This window comes from Scyliorhinus canicula, chromosome 20, assembly GCF_902713615.1.
Source record: "Scyliorhinus canicula chromosome 20, sScyCan1.1, whole genome shotgun sequence".
Taxonomy (NCBI): Eukaryota; Metazoa; Chordata; class Chondrichthyes; order Carcharhiniformes; family Scyliorhinidae; genus Scyliorhinus; species Scyliorhinus canicula.
The window spans coordinates 4,008,977-4,029,663 of record NC_052165.1 but is presented as its reverse complement, the minus strand read 5'-3'; the positions used below and the strand labels follow the sequence as shown (position 1 = coordinate 4,029,663).

At 43.3% G+C, this 20,687-nt stretch overlaps 2 protein-coding genes across 5 annotated transcripts in view; one reads left to right on the top strand and one right to left on the bottom strand.

Annotated features, from left to right (window-relative positions):
- The window catches only part of dusp16 (dual specificity phosphatase 16), a 183,660-nt gene extending 177,262 nt beyond the window's left edge, over positions 1-6,398 (top strand). For both annotated transcript variants that reach the window (XM_038780055.1, XM_038780054.1), the window contains one exon: positions 4,314-6,398. In XM_038780055.1, coding sequence (XP_038635983.1) covers positions 4,314-5,523 — 1,210 coding nt within the window. In that variant the 3' untranslated portion in view covers positions 5,524-6,398. The remainder of the gene's footprint in view (positions 1-4,313) is intronic.
- Positions 6,399-7,224: 826 nt separating this feature from the next.
- borcs5 (BLOC-1 related complex subunit 5) overlaps positions 7,225-20,687 on the bottom strand; it is an 86,271-nt gene continuing 72,808 nt past the window's right edge. For all 3 annotated transcript variants that reach the window (XM_038780057.1, XM_038780059.1, XM_038780056.1), the window contains one exon: positions 7,225-8,945. In XM_038780057.1, coding sequence (XP_038635985.1) covers positions 8,712-8,945 — 234 coding nt within the window. In that variant the 3' untranslated portion in view covers positions 7,225-8,711. The remainder of the gene's footprint in view (positions 8,946-20,687) is intronic.

Genomic DNA, 20,687 nt, shown 5'->3' with positions numbered 1-20,687 from the left:
TGCACTCATCCAGGCAAGTGGAGAGTATACCATCACCCAGGGTTTTGGTAGTGGAGGATTCAGTGAATGACGTGGGGCGATGGTTAGGTTCTCTCATGTTGGAGATGGCCATTGCCTGGGATTTGTGTGACATGAATCTTACTTGCCACTTGTCAGCCCAAGCCTGGATATTGTTCAGGTCTTGTTGCATTTGGACATGGACTGTGTTAGGTTCGGAGGAGGTACGAATGGTGCTGAACATTATGTAGTCATCCACGAACAGCCCCACCTCTGATCGGATGATGAAAGGAAGGTCAGTGATGAAGCAGCTAAACATGGTTGAGCCTAGGAGCACTACCCTGCGGACTCCTGCAATGCTTTCTCATGATTGAGCTCCAACAACCACGACCATCTTTCATTGTGCCAGGTCTGACTCCAACCAGTGGAGAGTTTTCCCCCCGATTCTCATCGACATCAGTTTTACCTGGTCTCCGCAATGCCATACTTTGTCAAATGCATCCTTGATGTCCAGGGCAGTCACTCAAACCTCGCCTCTGAAGTTCACCTCTTCTGTCTATATTTTGACCGAGGCTATAATGAGGTCAGAAGCAGAGAGGTCTGGGCAGAACCCAAACTGAACATCAGTTCACTGCTGATTATTGCTGAGTAAGTGCTGTGTGGTAGCACTGTCGACGATATTCTCCATCACTTTAGTGATGATCAGGTGTAGACTGGTGATTGGCTGGGTTGAGTTTGTCCTGCTTTTTGTGGGTAGGACACAGCTGGGCAATTTTCCACATTGCCGGGTAGATACCAGTGTTCACGCTGTACTGGAAAGGCCTGGCTAGGGGCGCGGCTAATTCTGGAGCACATGTCTTCAGTACTGTTTCTGGAATACTGTCAGAGTCCCACAGCCTTTACAGTAACCAGTGCCTTCAGCTGTTCCTTGATTATACATGAAGCGAATCGAATTGGCTGAAGACTGGAATCTATGATGCTGGAGACCTCCGGAGGAGATGGAGATGGATCATCCACTCGGCACTTCTTGCTGAAGATGGCTGTAAATATTTCAGTCTTGTCTTTTGCACTAATCTGCTGGGCTCCCACATCATTGAGAATGGGGATATTTGTGGAGTTTCCTCAGCCTGATAGCTGTTTAATTGTCCACCACCATTCACGACTGGATGTGGCAGACCTTAGATCTGATCCGTTGGCTGTGGGATTGCTCAGCTCTGGTTATTACATGCTACGTTCTCTGTTTGGCATGCGATCATCAAGTCTTCATCAAGCTGATACCTCGTTAAGTATGTGTGGTGCTGCTCTCGGCATGATCCCCGGCCTGATGGTAATGGAGTGGGGAATATACTCAGCCATGAGGTTGCATACAATTCTGCTGCTGGCCAATAGTGCCTCATGGACGTTCAGTTTTGAGATCTCTCTGAAATCTCACATTTAGCGAGGTGGCAGTGCCACACAAGAGGAAGGGTATCCTCAATGTGATGATGGGACCTTGTCCCCACAGGCACTGGGCAGTGCTCACTCCTACCTGTACCGTCATGCACAGATGAATCTGCCACAGTTAAATTGGCAAGGACCCTCTTGTCCATTCCCTCTCCACCTGCTGCAACGTTGTTTACAACTCAGCCCAGTTCAGTCAATTACTCTGCTACTGAGCCGCTACTGATGATGGGCATTGAAATCCCCCAGCCAGTACCTAGGTTGAAGCCAGGTTGTCTGTCCATTTTCCTTACTTTTAGACTTTATAGTGGTTTGAAACAACTGAGTGGCTTGCTAGGTTCAGTTAAGCGTAAACCACATTGCCGTGGCTCTGTAGTCACATGTAGACCAGACAGGATAAGGACAACAGATTTCTTTCCCTGAAGTGCATTTGGGAACCAGATGGTTTTTTGAGACTCGATAATGGTTCTATGGTTAGCATTAGACTAACTTTGCATATTTGATGAATTTGAATTTTTTTGAAGAAATGACTGAGGTGGTGAACAGTGGAATGTCGATGGATGACATTTATATGAATTTCCAGAAGACATTTGATTGAAGTGTCTCTCAGAGAACAAATTACTTGAGCCAAGACAAAGGGTAATAGGCAGGATGTGACTGGTATCATCTCTCAGAAGTGCGTGATGAGGCTGATGACCAGATAGAGAGCTAAATAGCCAAGTTTTACAATGACAAGTTGAAAGACAGCATTGCAAGCTGTGTAGATGGAAGCGTAAAATTGCAAAGTATTGATATAATTTTCTATGGTAATTTGGCAAATGCGAGGTATCCATATTGGACATAAAATGGGTAGAACAGGGTACTTTCTCAGTGGTGAAAAGTTAGAAGCTGTGGAGGCCCAAACGTACACATCAAAAAGCTAATAGAATCTGGCCTTTATATCTGAACAACCAGGCTACAAGGAGTTAGAAAATCATGTTGCTGCTTTACAAAAAAATCCCAAGTTAGACCTCACCTGGCGTACTGTGCTCCGGTTGAGCACCACATTTTAGGAAGGACATTGGCCCTGGAGGGAGTGTTGCATAAACGTAGCAGAAAGATAGCTGGGGGTTGGAATTTGGAAGGTTAAAGGCGATTTGATTAAAATTTTAAGATATCACCTCAAATTGATGGGACAGCTGGGAATCTCAAAGTAGGGGAATTTGGACAGGCCTTTCAGGAGCAATGTTAGGAAACACTTCCATGTACTCAGAGTAATGGGAATTTGGAATTCTCAGAATTGGCAGTTTGTAAAGTGGAGATTGATAGCTGTCTGTTAACCAAAGGGATATGGGGCAAAGGTGGGCATGTGAAATAAGGCGCTGGATTCTCAGGTCGCAGATGCCGAAATCGTGTTCAGCGAACAGCTGGGGAATCACAGTTCCTGACCAAATGGGGGCGGCTCCGCCCCTCCAAAGCGGCATACCCAGAGTACGCCACATCATGTAATCGACATGCTCCGCCCCCGACCGGCCACGTTTCCGACTGCTTTCTTCAATTGAATTTGGTCCAGTCTGTCCCTGAAAAGAGGAATTACAGAACTCCGGTCCCAGAATCCTGTGAAGTGTGACACAAAACCCATTTAATATTTCGGATAGATTCAAATCTGGAACTTACTACTAAGGCATGACTTTTTCTGTCATATATATAAATTTAAAAATACTGAAAGAAACAGCATATTACAAAGTGAAAGTATAGGGATGAGGATGAACTCGATAACTGAGCTTCACCCTTAAGCACAGGCAACAAATGATCGCAAGGCTCACTGTGGAAAAGGGGAGCAGCCAGGACTAGAGGGCGGCACAGTAGCACAGTGGTTAGCACTGTTGCTTCACAGCAGCAGGGTCCCAGGTTCGATTCCCGGCTTGGGTCACTGTCTGCGCGGAGTCTGCACGTTCTCCCCGTGTCTGAGTGGGTTTCCTCCGGGTGCTCCGGTCACAAGTCCCGAAAGACGTGCTGTCGGGTGAATTGGATATTCTGAATTCTCTCTGTGTACCCGAACAGGCGCCGGAGCGTGGCGACTAGGGGCTTTTCACAGTTATTTCAGCGTGTAAGCCTACTTTAACATGATCAGGAAGAGGTTCGACAGCCTTCTTACAGGCCTTCAGAGTTTCACTTAGAAGAAGAAAATCGAAGGTGATGATCTCAGATTACTCCTAGGCCACATATTAGTGAGCACAGCAAGAAGTCTTACAACACCAGGTTAAAGTCCAACAGGTTTGTTTCAAACACGAGCTTTCGGAGCAGTGCTCCGAAAGCTTGTGTTTGAAACAAACATGTTGGACTTTAACCTGGTGTTGTAAGACTTCTTACTGTGCTCACCCCAGTCCAACGCCGGCATCTCCACATCACATATTAGTGGGTACAGGAGCAAGAATATTGCAAGTAAATGTTTGAATTATGCCAAATATATCACAGCTATTAGAAGTATTGTGTGTCAAGGATGATGCCCACCCTCACCATTTTACAAATTCCCCCTGCCCAGCAGCAACAATTATTCCTTCCACACAACTCAATAGCTGCTCCAGTATTAAAGTAGCACTATTAGTGTTCTGTGTATCACTGGGATTGTGGGATAAAGACCCACTCAACTGCTCCCACATTCTCCTGTTTCCCAAACTACAGGAATTTGAGCTGGTATCGTCAACATGATAAATAATCCTTCTCCACAGTGGCCGTCAACAGTGGGGAAGTATTAAATTCTGTTGACCACAAACAAAATGTGCTTTTAGTGTTTAGCACAGGTAAGCCTATTTTTGGAACAATAGTTTTCAGGAATTTTCCTTGTGCTACTCTATCTTATTCATAAGGATATTAAATTTGCTTTTGTTTTTAAGATTTGTCAAGGAGAAGAGGCCGACCATTTCACCCAACTTTAACTTTCTTGGCCAGTTGCTGGATTTTGAGAAAAAGCTGAAGACTCAGACTGGACAAACAGGAACCATTACCAAACTAAAGTTCCTGCAGTTAGAGCGGCCTGGGGAACAGAGGGCGACCCAGGATAGTGGTCATTTCGATACAGTAACAGAAAACCAAGCCTTTACACCCACTACCTCAGAGACGGTGGGTCAAAACCCTACTGCACCTGTTACACCTTTACCTGCACTTATGGAATCCACTGTTTCCAATCTGGAAGAAGAACAGTTTCTGGCTCAAGGAATCAATGGACTCAGCCTGTCCTTACACAGACGAGAGGACAACAACCGGTTAAAACGTTCATTTTCACTGGACATAAAGTCTGTGTCGTATCCTGTAAGTGCTAGCGGAGGTGCTAATTCTGCACCAATTGCTGCTTCTGTGGGTGATGGCTGCGATCCTTTGAACGAATCAAATGCAGGTGAATCTGGCCAGTTCTGCTTTTTCTCAGCAGCTCAGAACGAAATGGAGAAGTTTCCGGAACACACCACGCCTCTGGCGATGGAGGTAAACACGAAACAGCCACAAACCATATGGGAGCAAGGAACACCAAAAAGTGCAGCCATTCCTTCCGCACAAACAGCAGCGAGCACAAACACGATGCCCAGAACACTCCTGTATCCCCTGCACAGAAGCGGTAGCATGGAGGATGCCTACAGAACAAACTTCCTCCTCGGTCTGTCCAGCAGCCAACAGCATTTAGCAACGTCTGCGGCAGGAATGGGGCTGAAAGGCTGGCATTCAGAGATACTCTCACCTCAAACACCAGCTGCATCGTTGGCCAACACCTGGTACTTTGCGACAGAAGCTCTGGGGGGCCAATCTCCCCGGTTTTTGTCAAGTTCTACCCTGTTTGGCGGTGCCACGGCCTACTCAGCCTTTAGCTGCAGTCAGCTACCATCAGGCTGTGACCAGTCAGGGACGGTGCGTCGGCGTGAGAAACACTGCGATCACCGGGATTCCAGGCGCAGCTGGCACGAGGAAAGCCCGTACGAAAAACAATATAAACGCCGCAGCTGTCAAATGGAATTTGAGGAAGGCATGAATGAAAGCAGGTCCCGGGAGGACCTGGGGAAAATTGGAAGTCAGTCCAGCTTTTCAGGCAGTATGGAGATCATTGAAGTTTCCTGAAGAATGCTAAAACACACACACTGTGCTGATTCAGTCAAGTTATAATTCAAATGTAGACAGTTTCTGCACTTCATAATTTCAGCCAGGGATTCCAATAATCTAGACTATTGTTGCTAGTGCTGTCTGTCTGTTCAATCAACCAATTCAACATACATCTTATCTAATCAATGCAATTTTGCATAATTGTCAGGCTTTCTGTATGCATTTGAAAAAAAAATCCAGTTAGCATTATGTAATTGTCCAATAATGCACTTTGCCTCTGAAGACTGAGCCAAGTTTTACGGAGATTTCTTTTAAGTTCCAGACAAGCTGGCAGAATCTAGGTTTCTGGTGTAATCATAGCTTATCTGATGCAAAAATGTCTTTGCATCTGTAAATAAATGGTGTAACTATCGTGATTTGAATTTATGGATAGGTAACGTGCCAGTGCTGCTTAGAGCAAATACCTCAGAATTTTAAAGCTTATACTGTATGTAGTATTCAACAAATCAGATCTCAGGTCTTACCCGATACAGATGAGATTTCCAGTTTTTGGCTAGGTTTGAAGTTAAAAATTGCTAATGTGGACTGCTAAATTAGCACTGAGAAAACATCTGTTTGTACATTTACTTGTGGCCATAGCAACGAGGACAGAATCAAAAACAAGTAGAGTATAAATAAAAACAGACAAGTGAATTCTGTGCAGAGTGCATGAAGGTTATTGTGCGAGTCCTGTGGTGGAAATATGCTGTTCAGCATGTACAACATGATGGGGCTATTTTGTTCAACTGTGTAATGTGTGAAGCGTCGTCATTGGATAGCCGACAGAAACGTTCTTCATCTCGAGGTGAAGTGATGAGCACATTTTAAAATAAAATCTGAGATGGTACCTGTAATTTAACTAGTTTGTCAAGTTGATACTCTGCCTCAATGGCCCGAAGTAAATCACACCTCATGCTCCCATCGCCTGCAGGTGTAGAAAATTCTGGAAACATTCTTTCTCCACAGCTGCCATCTGATCTGCTAAGTATTTCCATGTTCCACTGATATTTCCAAGGCTACCTGAAAGTGAAGTGACTTTGAAAGTAAGTACCCTTACAACTGGCCTCTACTTTCTTGTACTGCCATAGGGATGTGGCACAGTCAAAGCAATCTCATTAAACCATATGGAAACAGACAATGCTAGAAATATACAGGTACAACAAACACCCAAAATGCCATAACCTGCATTTTCTCTGTAGTCAGATGTTGACCGACCAGCTATACATTTCCAGAGTTGTCTGGGTTTATTTCATCACATTTTTAGAATCCTCAGGTGTGTTTTAAAGGTAATCCGTTACTGATATAGCACATTTCAAGGTACCATAAATTCACTTTAAAATCAATGAAATGTCCAGTTAAATCCCAAGAGGTTAACCGTGGTTAGAATTGGAACAAGTCTCTTAAAATTGTGGCGAACACCCTGGCTTAATTTTCCAAACCAGTTTCAAAAAGATGTCAAATCATCATTATAACTAACGTACTGTCACTGTTTTCTATTCACAGATCACAATGTGCCAGGCTTCTATCTAAAACAAAAAGTGCTGCAGCAGTACAACACAGTCAGTTTATCGAAGTGAGGTTTTACTCTTGGTCTGTGATGCAGCTAATCTGAATTGCCAGGTTTAAGGAAAAAAAAACACTGTACTTCAGAGTGGATTAAGTTAAAATGACACTGGGGAGAAAGCTTGCATCAGCTCTTTAATTTTGAAAATATAATTAAAATGCACTAAACATACCTCACATAGAAATTAATAAAATACATCAACACAAACACAAAGCCAATGGAGACTCAACAATGCAAAAACAATAGTAGCTTATAGGAAGCTAGTGAGGTCTTCGTCTTGTTAGGATCATGCAAGCTGAATGAAACCCAACAAGGTACCAGTTTCATCACAAAAGCACACCTCATAAATTGCATTAAAACATTTTTGTTGCATTTTTTACAGCAATTGCTTCCTTTACCACCTTTGAGTAGCAATAATGCAATCTAGCACCAGCACTGAAAATTGATTCCCCATAATTGTTTATCCATCTTCATAGTTCTGAGCTGAAGAATCTTAACCGGTGAAAATAAATTATTTTTGAATATTCTACTCGTCGCCAACAGGAGAACAAAGTGTCCAATTTATGCTCTTTCTTGCTGATCACAGAACTAGAGAATCTAGTGGAGCTGATTAATTTTGTGTAAAGGATTAGCTCCATGCAATATAACCAAATATTGTTCACAGATCGCTGCAGCTTCATCCACTTAAAACTAACAACTGCATTTACAACTGTGCTCAAGCTTTTAGATATTCAGAAGACGACTTTGTGAAAGCTCCATCGTTTAAGTAACATTGAGATTACTACTTATAAGAATGTCATTTTTTTTTTAAGTACTGGAAAAGCGAAGTACTTTTTTTTCCTTGTCTGCATTTATTGCACTGGCATTACTACATTTCCGTACCCATGTTCATACTGAGCTCCAGGACTCCAGTTTCAGCATAGTTGAACTACCTTTCAAACCAGTACATTATTTTTAGATCCATTTTCATTACAAACTAGAACAAATCATTCCAAATGTTCTCCGAAAGCAGAGCCGATGATCAAACTGTGTTAACAATGGAAGAGCTCTGGTAGTCTACACATTTTTGAACCATCTGCTTGATGCCTACCATTAATTACTCTGTGAACTGTGGCTAATTCCTGAGTTACCCAAGCACAATGGTATCTTTACAAATAACTAAAATAAAACTAAAATAAGTTGTCTGGAGATGTAACAAATGGATACACAAGGTACCAATAAACACATTTAATTAGGGAAGTAAATCAAAGTATTAACACATGTCCTTTCTGCGTGCATTAGCTCAAATTCTAGACCTGACTAGGCAAGGCTAACGGAGTTGTAGTACCCCATAGTGCAAATTGGTGCAGATATTTGTCCCCAAACCCTCGAGTCTCTCCAAATGATTTCAGCAATTTCACCTTTAACGAAAAACATCCAGCCAATAACTGGTACATTGGAGCCAAGTTCTGCTTTTGCAATCCAGAACGTTCTGGAAGTGAGAACATTGCAATTAATGCTGAATATACATGATACTTTGCTCATTTAACATCCGAACCACAGATTGGGTGGTGGTGACTGTACACAAATCCAATGGAACGAAGAAAGATTCGGCCCTGTTAATCTACTGGTACTTTATATCTTTGTCAGCTTTCATGCTGAAAGTTTCAAGTCTTTCATTCTCTGGCAATAAACTATTAAGTTTCTCCATTAATGGAATAGTTTGATCTATGCCCATCTGTATGCGTCGGAGTATGGCAGACATCTCATTAACTTTCTGTATTTGCTCAGCATACTTGGCGTATCTCTTCTGTCGTTCTTGCATAACACTGTATAAGGCAACAACAGACAGATCCATCTATAATAGAACAAAAATACTGTGATTATCAAAGTGGATAACTGTTAGAAACTGCACTTGTAAGGAGAGAAGCCGTTTCATGTTTTTAGAAAATTGACAAATTTTACTGAGTGAAGCTGAGTGAAAAAGCATGTAAACATGTCTAAAAACCCCAATTAGTCAAGTTAGCATTATGTAATTGTAAACTTCAGGAATGAAATCCAACATTGCAACAAAGCTCAGCTTTTTAAGATTTTTTTTTGTGAAACATCAGAGGCAGGACTAGATATGGAAGCAAATGCCAAGATACCTGGCTTGGAATCTTGCAATATTTATATTCCAGCAAACTGTCCTCAGATTTTCTTTGCTGTAATGCACACCTGCATCATCTACACTGAAAAGGAATCTATTGGCAAACAGCCAAATTAATTTCTATGAGCATGCAACTAATTGTAACATTAAAAATAGTTTATTGGTTTGGAAAGTAAATTTTCCACAAAACAGCTGTTACCCAGCCAAAGAAAGGTTCATTCATAAGCAACGTATGATGCCAGCTTATGCATAATGCGTCAGAGGATATCTTCAAACACAGCACAGATCTCATATAAAATGATGGGAATGATTATTAGGTATATGAGCCTCTGACATTCTCCTGTACAAATAGTATTTTCTTTTAAAATCTACATGTCATTGATGCTTCCTATGTAAACACTTCAGTGGGAATGCCAAACGTCAACACTTGCCTGTCACACCACTGGATGGTGCACTAATAGGAATTATGACGTTAGGTCATAACAAGTACTTGTCACACACTTACTTGGTCCCATATTTCTTTCATAGAATCCCTACAGTGCAGAAGGAGGCCACTCAGCCAATCAAGTCTGCACTGACCCTCTGAAAGAGCATCCTACCTTGACCCACACCCCACCCTATGCCCATAACCCCACCTAACCGTTATTTAACATGGCCAATCCACTTAACCTGCACTTCTTCGGACTGTGGGAGGAAACCGGATAACTCGGAGGAACAAATCAACCACAACTTGCATTTATATAGCTCCTGGAACAAATGTGAAGCATCGAAATGTACCTCACCTAATGAAATTGGATGAAAAATTAGAAAAACAAAAGGAGGAAATAGGAGTCATGCTTGGTCAAGGGGTTATGTTTTAAACTGGGAATTAAAGAAAGAGAAGGGAAAGCTAGTTTAGGGCCCAGACAGCTGTCAGCACAGCCACCAATGACAGGACAAATGGATCCAGGCATAATCATTTTGAGCTGAACCCTGCTTACGGAAACTCACCATTGTTTACTGTTCTTGGGGGCTTGCTGCATTAGTCAAGTGATCACCTCTACCATAAAAACTCAGATTAACTGATTGTCCAACATTTATGCTCATTCAGTAAACGAAAAGCCATCTGGGCCTGGAAAATGTCAGCTAAAAATTAACTTGTTAGCAAATCATGTTAAGATCCAATTTAGTCATAAGACTGGAGTAAAACAAGATGTGAATGCAGACATGATTCTGGATTTGAAACTAGATGACAATGCCCAAATTGAATTACTGTATTCAGGACTATAAGAAACAGAACATTTTTTTTGCCAGACAATACGCAGCATAACTCAAACACAGAATACACCAGAGTTAGCTTGTAAGCGTGCCAAAATAACTCCATATAATGTCATGTCCTAGTCTCCAACATTGTTCCAGTTTGTCTCTAAACTTGGGTTTTTGTTTATATGAACGACATAAATCATATAGGAATGTACTGAATGTTCTGGAGAACAGATGCTGACGTAAGCGACCCTCCATTAACTACTTTCAGTCACCTTATTAACTGAAGCGTTTGTTTCTTATATATGATGTTATATAAGAGGGAGGCTGGTAAATTAATTGTTCCGCAATATTGAAAACACCATGCATCCTGCCTAGACATGCTGTGCTCAGAAATAAATGCTCTTGCTTTGACAAATGTTCCACTTACAAATTCATATTATTTTTCTGTTGGAGAGCACTGCAAGACTTATGGCATTCTTCTGCACTCAATATACAAATGTATGTTCTGAACTCACTGCTAGATGGTAGAACCTTCAGCCTTCCAGACGCTGGGAAGTTCAACCGATCGTAACCGCTGCCTCTATTCTTTTCGGACAGTGGCTGTTTGATGATTATTCAGCTATTTTTATTCACACCTCCGCTAGAACTATCGGCAGTTTCTTTCCTTGTTCGATAACCATCTCATTTTTCCCACTGCTGTCATTCACTTTAAGTCATTTAATCTCTCCAGCCTTCCACAGACTTTTCTTCCCGTTTGTTCATTCCTCTCCTCCCTCTGTACTTGCTTAAAATTAGTTATATCTCTGACCCTTTTCCAGCTCTGATCTGAATCGTTAACTATGTTTTTTCCCTCCACAGACACTGCCTTGACTTGCTGAGTATTTCCAGCATTTTTGGTTTTTTGCCCAAGGTGGGTAGAACGCTACAGGAAGAACAGAAGGATGTGTTGATCAGGTTGGAGGAAGCTCCTGTGGAGCATAAACATTGACACCAAGCTTTTGGGACGTGTTCTTGTCCTGTCCCTCAAAACACCTACATGGTCATCATCAAAACATGGGAGCTCTACAATTATTTTTCAAATCGGAGGAAAATAAAACCCCAGAGATGCCAAACAGCAAAAATACAATGTGACAAATAAAGTTTGACCACACATCAGTAAGACAAAATGCAATGCCAGTGTACAGTATGAATAATGATTAGTGCCGTACGACTGCTATCATTTTCTTTGATGGAATACCCAGTCGCTGCTTACCACTGAAAAACTAGGGCAAAGGCGTCCTTTACAGAATCATTAAATAAGTTTATGGATACCAGTTTCTATGGTAACCATATTGTTCAGTAGCTTTACGTCAAGTATTGTGTTAGGGTTTCTATTACCGTTTCCAAAGCAATCTGCTTTTAATCACACAATCCCATTTACATTTTTCAGTCTGAATGCGAGATATTGCAGCACTGCAGCAGATCAACAATTAGCTTGACACCCCGTTAGAGAATATGTGATGTTCAGCAAGTTTCTTTTCATTTGGTCCTCAGGAGGTTTTAAATTTATGTAATCAATTTTCCTAACATTAAAACGATTGCAGTCTATTTACAGAAAATCTATAACGGATCAGGTATAAACGAGCTGGATTCTTGCAAACCATCTGATTTTCCAACTGTCAAAGAATTCAGGTGATGTGTTTAATACGTTAACAATATTGCATCACAAATATTGACTGCTTAGATCTCGGGACAGGCGCTACTAATGGATCTGCCAATTTTGCCTTAATAGCAAAATCTTGCCTTGCACCGTAGTATTGCAAATAAAACTAATAATTCAAAATGCTCTGACAAATATGTTTGCGCAAGACGTTAAGGTAGTTACTAATAAATAAACATTATTTTGTGGATCACCTGTGACATCTCTGATAGCGAGCCAGAAATTGTGATGTTGGGTCTTCTTAAATCCCTTTCCCCTCCACGCTCACTTCCACCATGTTTGAGGAACTTATAAACATCTTTACTGCAAAGATTGAGACCTCTGCATCATAAAACAGTTTCCCAAGGGTCCCTCAAAGTTCATCTCGCATCTCCACTCATGCCCTCCTGTCAAACCAATTTCCTATCTCAGGACTTTATTCCTACTAAATTGCTCACCACTCAAGTTCCCTTGCTGGCTTCAACGTTGGATGACATTGTAAGGGGGCATCATGGTGGCACAGTGGTTTGTGGCGCTGCCTCACAGCACCCGGGACCCAGGTTCAATTACAGCCTTTCACTGTGTGGAGTCTGCACGTTCTCCATGTGTCTGCGTGGGTTTCCTCCGGGTGCTCCGGTTTCCTCCCACAGTCCAAAGATGTGCAGGTTAGGTGGATTGGCCATGATAAAAAAATAATTGCCCTTTAGTGTCCAGTGATGTGCAGGGTTAGATGCAGTTACGGGGAGTGGGACTAGGTAGAGATATCTTTCGGAGGATCGGTGCAGACTCGGTGGGCCAAGTGGCCCCCTTCTGCAGGGATTCTGTAGGGATTCTATGATTCCTCTATGATAAACAATTTATCTCCTCTGTTATGGCCTTCCTCTGTTTCAAAACTGCCATTGTCAAAAAAGCCCACCCATGACCGGTTTGTTTCTGCAAACGACTGCCCCATTTCCAGCATCCCATAAATTAACAAAGTCCCCAAAATGTCATGGAATCACCCAAATCCATGCCTAACCCTTTCTTAACTCGTTTCTCTTATCATATCAGATTGGTTAATTAATAGAAAGCAAAGAGTGGGGATTAATGGGTGTTTTTCTGCTTGGCAATCAGTAGCTAGTGGTGTCCCTCAGGGATCCGTGTTGGGCCCACAATTGTTCACAATTTACATAGATGATTTGGAGTTGGGGACCAAGGGCAATGTGTCCAAGTTTACAGATGACACTAAGATGAGTGGTAAAGCAAAAAGTGCAGAGGATACCGGAAGTCTGCAGAGGGATTTGGAAAGGTTAAGTGAATGGGCTAGGGTCTGGCAGATGGAATACAATATTGACAAATGTGAGGTTATCCATTTTGGTAGGAATAACAGCAAAAGGGATTATTATTGAAATGATAAAATATTAAAACATGCTGCAGTGCAGAGAGACCTGGGTGTGCTAGTGCATGAGTCGCAAAGAGTTGGTTTACAGGTGCAACAGGTGATTAAGAAGGCAAATGGAGTTTTGTCCTTCATTGCGAGAGGGATGGAGTTTAAGACTAGGGAGGTTATGCTGCAATTGTATAAGGTGTTAGTGCGGCCACACCTGGAGTATTGTGTTCAGTTTTGGTCTCCTTACTTGAGAACGGACGTACTGGCACTAGAGGGTGTGCAGCGATTCACTAGGTTAATCCCAGAGCTGAAGGGGTTGGATTATGAGGAGAGGTTGAGTAGACTGGGACGGTACTCATTGGAATTTAGAAGGATGCGGGGGGATCTTATAGAAACATATAAAATTATGAAGGGAATAGATAGGATAGATGCGGGCAGGTTGTTTCCACTAGTGGGCGAAAGCAGAACTAGGCGGCATAGCCTCAAAATAAGGGGAAGTAGATTTAGGACTGAGCTTAGGAGGAACTTCTTCACCCAAAGGGTTGTGAATCTATGGAATTCCTTGCCCAGTGAAGCAGTTGAGGCTCCTTCATTAAATGTTTTTAAGATAAAGATAGATAGTTTTTTGAAGAATAAAGGGATTAAGGGTTATGGTGATCGGTCCGGAAAGTGGAGCTGAGTCCACAAAAGATCAGCCATGATCTCATTGAATGGCGGAGCAGGCTCGAGGGGCCATATGGCCTATTCCTGCTCCTGGTTCTTATGTTCTTATATCGGACCCGAGCAGCTTTCCAGACAGGCTCTCATTTTTGATTCAAGCATTCGAGGCCTCTACAGCTCCGATTCCTGTTAGCTACTTTGAGGCAACCAAAAAGTGGGTTGGCAAACAAATTCAGATTGCGGGAAGCAGGTATTATGCAAAGTTTAATAATCTAATAGACAGTAAATCTCATCTCTAAATTCAGTGTGACTCATTTAAAATCTGGTACGGTAATTAGGAAAAAATTAAACTGCCTCTTTCTCGGCAAATTTCTAAATACAGATAGTTAACACAACAGGGTAGACAAGAAATACATGCAGCAAAGTAGAAAGTTTATGTTAAACAGAATTACAGGGATGTCATCCAATTCATGGGAACAGATTACATAGCATCTTCGTGGAATTTCTTAAGAAGGGGCTTGCCCTCTAGCACTTGCAGTATTTCAGGAAGGCAATTAGTTCCGACCAATCTGGAACTTAAAAATCTTAGACGAGTATTACTGGAAACAGGCTGTGACAGGTTTATAAAGATTTCAAAGAGCCAGGAACAAGGATTTCATTTCCATGAATCACGCTGCACAAATCTTTGACACCTTTTCTTGGCATATTTTCATGATTCTATTACGTGGACTTTTTATTGAATGTTTATTTTATATTTGAACAAGCAATATGTTGTTGAAACATCTTGTCCAGGGCAGCATGGTGGCACAGTGGTTAGCAAAGCTGCCTCACGGTGCCGAGGTCCCCCCAGGTTCGATCCTGGCTCTGAGTCACTGTCCGTGTGGAGTTTGCACATTCTCCCCGTGTTTGCCTGGGTTTCGCCCCCACAGCCCAAAGATGTGCAGGGTAGGTGGATTGGCCACGCTAAATTGCCCCTTAATTGGAAAAAATGAATTTATTTAAAAAAACATCTTGTCCAATGCTAGTTGTTCCTGCACATTGTATAAGTCATACGCAGTGGAATCCAGATTATCCTCCACAGCCTTGAACCTTTCAGCACATTCAATCGCCTCAAAATTTCAATGTGGTGGCGATCTCAAGATGGTTAAATTCCCGAATTTTCAATTTAACCACAAGGTTCTCGGAAGCTTTTCCACCATCTTGGTAACCGGTGATTTTATATTTTTGGGTCTGGTCTTTTATTTGCCACTTGTCTTAGAATCTTGCAATTTCCTTGCTTAAAGAGATCATCCATTTTTCATTCATTCTGGCAAGTTCCTTCAACTTTTTTTTTTTAAACGAAACAAATATTAGGAGAGAAAATGCAGGGACTCCAGAAGCTAGCATGAGACAGGCATTACCCACTGATGTGCATTCGAAGATGTGAACTCAAAGAAATTGGGCCCTAAACGTCAACTTAACGAAACCACTGATTTGAGGTTGCAATGGAATATCCTAACACAGCTCAGCAGTCTGAAATTCTGACAGCTATTAACAGTAAAACAGTGGTGGATATATCTGTTGGAGGGGGGGGGGGGGGTGCAAATGGAGGTGATCAAGTTCAGGCTGACACAGGGGTGCAGCATTCATTTTTGGTACCGGGGGAGCCCCCGACAGAAATTAAAGTATAGAACGGTTAACATACAGAGGCATCTGGGAGTGCAGGTCCACAGTTTCCTAAAAGTGACAACACTATTGGCCAAGGTGATTAGGAAGGCATACAGCATGCTTGTCTTCATCAGCCGGGGCATTGAGTGCAGGAGTTGGGGAATAATGCTGCAGCTACATAAACCTTGGTTAGGCCGCATTTGGAGTATTGTGTGCAGTTCTGGTCACCACATTATCAGAAGGATGTGGAAGCTTTGGAGAGAGTGTAAAGAAGGTTCACCAGGATGTTGCCTGGTCTCGAGGGTGTTGGTTATGAGGAGAGGTTGAATAAACTTGAATTGTTTTTACTGGAAAGACGGAGGCTGAGGGGAGACCTGATAGAGGTCTACAAAATTATGAGGGGCACAGACAGGGCGGGTAGTCAGAGGCTTTTTCCAAGGGTGGAAGTGTCAGTTACACAGGGGCACAGGTTCAAGGTGAGAGGGGAGAAGGTTTAAGGGAGATGTGCGGGGTAAGTTTTTCACACAGAGTGGTGGGTGCCTGGAATGCGCTGCCAGAAGATGTGTTGGAAGCAGCACATTAGCAACATTTAAGAGGCATCTGGATGGGTCCATGAATGGGGAGGGATAGAAGGACACAGACCAAATAAGGGCAGGAGGTTCTTTTTTTTAAGTTAGGCCATCATGATCAGCACAGGCTTGGAGGGCCGCAAGGTCTGTTCCTGTGCTGTACTTTTCTTTGTTATTTTGCAAGGGGGGGGGGGTTGCAGGGTGAAGGGACCCAAATGTTACAAAAAAATTCACCATTATACTCACAATAAAATACAACTGTATGAATGTTGGGTAAAATAACAAGTAGCCTCTGTTGTGATGCTTGTGTCAACAATCTGAATGGCAATGGGGAGCTGGATCCTGGTCAATATTCCTTCTCCCCAGCATGGTACAGCTCACCATATGCAACATAGACATCTGGGGCAGCATTCTCCCCTACCCGGCGTGACGGAGGGTCCCGGAGTAGGGGAGTGGTGCCAACCACTCAGGGGTCGCGCCTCCCCAAAGGTTGGGAATTCTCCCCACCTTTGGGGGCCAGCCCCGCGCCGGAGCGGTTGCCACCAGAAGACCGGCGCAAAAAAACCGGCGCCCCCGGCAGCGGGGCTGGCCGAAAGGCTTTCGCCGGTCGGCGCATGCGCCGGCAGTGACGTCAGTGGCAGCTGGCCGCTGACGTCACTGCCGGCGCATGCGCGATGTGGGGTTCTCTTCCGCTTCCGCCATGGCGGATGCCGTGGCGGACGCGGAGGAAAATAGTGCAGCCAGGGCACTGGCCCGGAGTCTGAGCGGGAGGCCCCGATCGTGGGCCAGGCCACCGTGGGGGCACCCCCCTGGGGTTCGATCGCCCCCCGCTTCCCCCAGGACCCCGGGGGCCCGCTCGCGCTGCTGATCCCGCCGTTCCAGAGGTGGTTCAAACCTCGGCGGCGGGAGAGGCCTCCCAGTGGCGGGTCTTCGGCCCTTCCGGGCCGGAGAATCACCGCAGGGGCCTCGCCGATCGGAGTGGCGTGATTCCCGCCACCGCAACTTCCCGGGTGGCAGAGAATCTCTGCCACGGCGGGGGCGGGGGCGGGATTTTAGGCGGCCCCAGGCAATTCTCCGAACCTGCTGGGGGTCGGAGAATTTCGCCCCTGATGTCAAAAGTACTGGTTGGCCTTTCAACAATGCCATCCTGTCTTGCCTTCCACCTCCTATCTGCCAACTGAGATGGCAGACCCACCTCCGACACAAAATGGGTCTGTCTGGAAAATCCTGCTTCCATGCAGCCAGGTGAGGGAGGCAGGACCCCGATGGTCCCTCCCGATTCCGGCCTCTCGTGAAAATCTGGCCCCCAGCGTGAAAAATCACCAGCAAAGTACACAATTCTAAAAATGTGCTGTGTACTAAAGTAAAGAGTGTACAGTGGAATCAGGCTACCGACGTCTATATCACAGCCTGTGTGTGCCAAACATTTTATAATTATGAGAGATTTAATGATTAATGTATGGATTTTCCTTTCAGGCAAATATAAAAAATTCACATCGGGGCCTATTTTTCCCAATTCTGCATTGGCATAAGTGGCCAAAACCTATACAATCTCTGGCTGAACTTCCAGGATCAGGTCATTTGAATGAGATGGTTTTGACCTAGATGGAAGTCTAGCCTATGAATGCCGACTCTCTCTGGAGACACCTATTCTGTGGCAGACACCGGAGAAAAATTATATATGACATCACTCCCATGGCATGACCATGAAACTTAAATGGTCCAAACTCCTTGGATGGCCCTCAAAGTCAAAGGGAGCAGAGACTCATGTTAGGATCCCAGAAGGAAACCCCAATTTTCAAAACTGAGGCAATGTTAACTGTCCCACAGGAGTGAGAACACTGACCATGGGTATCTTAATCATAGAATTATCAAAAAATAAATAGCTTTACAGTTAACAGTTACAACAGTTCTTAAGTAAAAGATGAAACCTTAACGTATTTCCTAAACCTGCCACTATGTTTCAATTAAGCAACCCAATATATATTAAATACCACTCATGAATAAAGCTAACAACCAGGTCTCTACTTGCTTTTCTGTGTGCAGAATCTTTGAAGAGAGAACCTTTCAGGACCAAACTGAAACATCTCTGTTCAGATTAGTGTTCCAGGATGTTGACAGACCGTAGCTCCTCCCATTAACTACATCATCTGTAACCAAAGTATAAAGCATTCTTTTGTCTCTTCTTACAAGATGTCCCCTGACTTTTTTTAGACAGGACCAAACACAATACCTCTCATAAACTATCTCTATCCCAGCAGACCTTCAAACCTAAACAATATTCCATTAGCTAGTTTTTTGAAACAAGTGAATGGTTCTCAAGATTGATTAGCAAATCAGTGATCGCCTCACCTTAATGACACTTTAATCAACACTCTAGCAGTTATACGGTCTATATACATCTTAACCCAGGTTGCCTAACACCCCAGACTCTGTGTTCAAGAAGAAGGCAAAAGAAAAATTGTCTGCACTATGTGAATTGTGCAAGTACCGGCTCACAGTCCATACTCCTGGAACTCTGGTCTTTTAATCAAAAAGGCAGAGTTGGAAAATTGGGCTTTGCTTCTAAAGATTACAAAGTGTTAATCTTCACTTCTTTAAAAGAAATGAGCTCATGGTATTTCATTCCTTTTTCTCTCCCACTTACATCATTCATTAATTGCAATGACTGTCAAACATTTACAACTTATGTAAAACAGAAATAAAACTCAGATATAGAAACCCGCAGGATGTTTTCTATATAAAACTTTCATTGGAGAGTCAGTCTAGTGATGCGCCACAGATTTTAAACATGATGTAGAATGTGTGACTACTAGGTATGAGGCACAGATGGGTCTTATCTATGAATTAAATGTGTATTCATGCCAATTAACAGTCTTGCACAGATGTGCTGGGCTCCCCCATCATTGAGGATGGGAAAATTTGTGGAGCTTCTTCCTCCAGCGAGTTGTTCATCTGTCCACCACCATTCATGGCTGGATCTTGAAGGAATGTGGAGCTTAGATCTGATGTGTTCATTGAGGAATTGATTAGCTCTGTGCATTAATTGCAGCTTATGCTGTTTGGCACACAAGTAGTCCTGTGTTGTAGTTTCACCGGGTTAACACTTAATTTTTTGGTATGCCTGATGTTGCTCCTGGCATGCTCTCCTGCTCTCTTCATTGAACCAGGGTTGATCCCCTGGCTTGGTGGTAATGGTAGAGTGGGGGATATGCCAGGCCATGAGGTTACAGATTGTGGTTGAATATAATTCTGCTGCTGCTGATGGTCCACAGCACCTCATGGATGCCCAGTCTCGAGTTACTAGATATGTTTGAAGTCTATCCCATTTAGCATGGTGGTAGTGCCACACAACACGGTGGAGGGTATCTGCAATGTGAAGACGGGACTTTGTCTCCACAAGGACTGTGCGGTGGTCACTCCTACCATTACTGTTATGGACAAATGCATCTGCAGCAGGCAGGTTGGTGAGGATGAGGTCAAGTATGTTTTTCCCTCTTGCAAGTTCCCTCACTACATCGGCCAGATCCCGTCCAGCAGCTTTGTCCTTATGAGCGCATGTGTGTGTGTGTGTGTGTGTGCGTGTGGCGTGTATGCACATGTGGATTTGCATGTGTGTGTGTTCGTGCGTGTGGTTTAAGTATGCACATGTGGATATGCATGTGTGTGTGTCTGTGTGTGTGTGCAAGCGCGTATGCATGTTGCGGGGGCGGGGGGCAGTGGGACACAGGAACCCAGCACTTTGCAACTTGAACATGGCCACATTTCTTCAGTTATCTCATTGCTTGGGATGAATGTTTGAATGCAGATGTGAATTCCTGCACAGTTCCCTCCGGAGTTGCAGCTGGCTGGATTCTGACTAATTATTATTCCAACTTATGAATGAATAACCTTCGGAAATTCAATTGCCATCATCAAGAACACATCTATCTTTCAAAATGCATCGCTCTTTTATCTCTGCATTCCCAGAAACATCACACAAACATGAAAATAAAGCCCGATGCATTGGTTTGAGCCAATAAACCACAAACATTTATTTAATGTGTTCCATTTTTAGAAATTTCGATGTCTGTGACACGTCAGCAGCAATGGCATTTATTTCTTCTCATTTCCTCCCCAATGCAGACGCACTTGCATTGAAGCTGGGATTTAATCAAATTGATACAACACTCTACCTTTCATCTGTGTGGCTGTCGAAATATCCACCCAGTTTCTATCGCTCACACAGGTTAGAAATGCTCATAAACCTCAACAAACCTCGGAGCTACTTTTTAATTTATTTT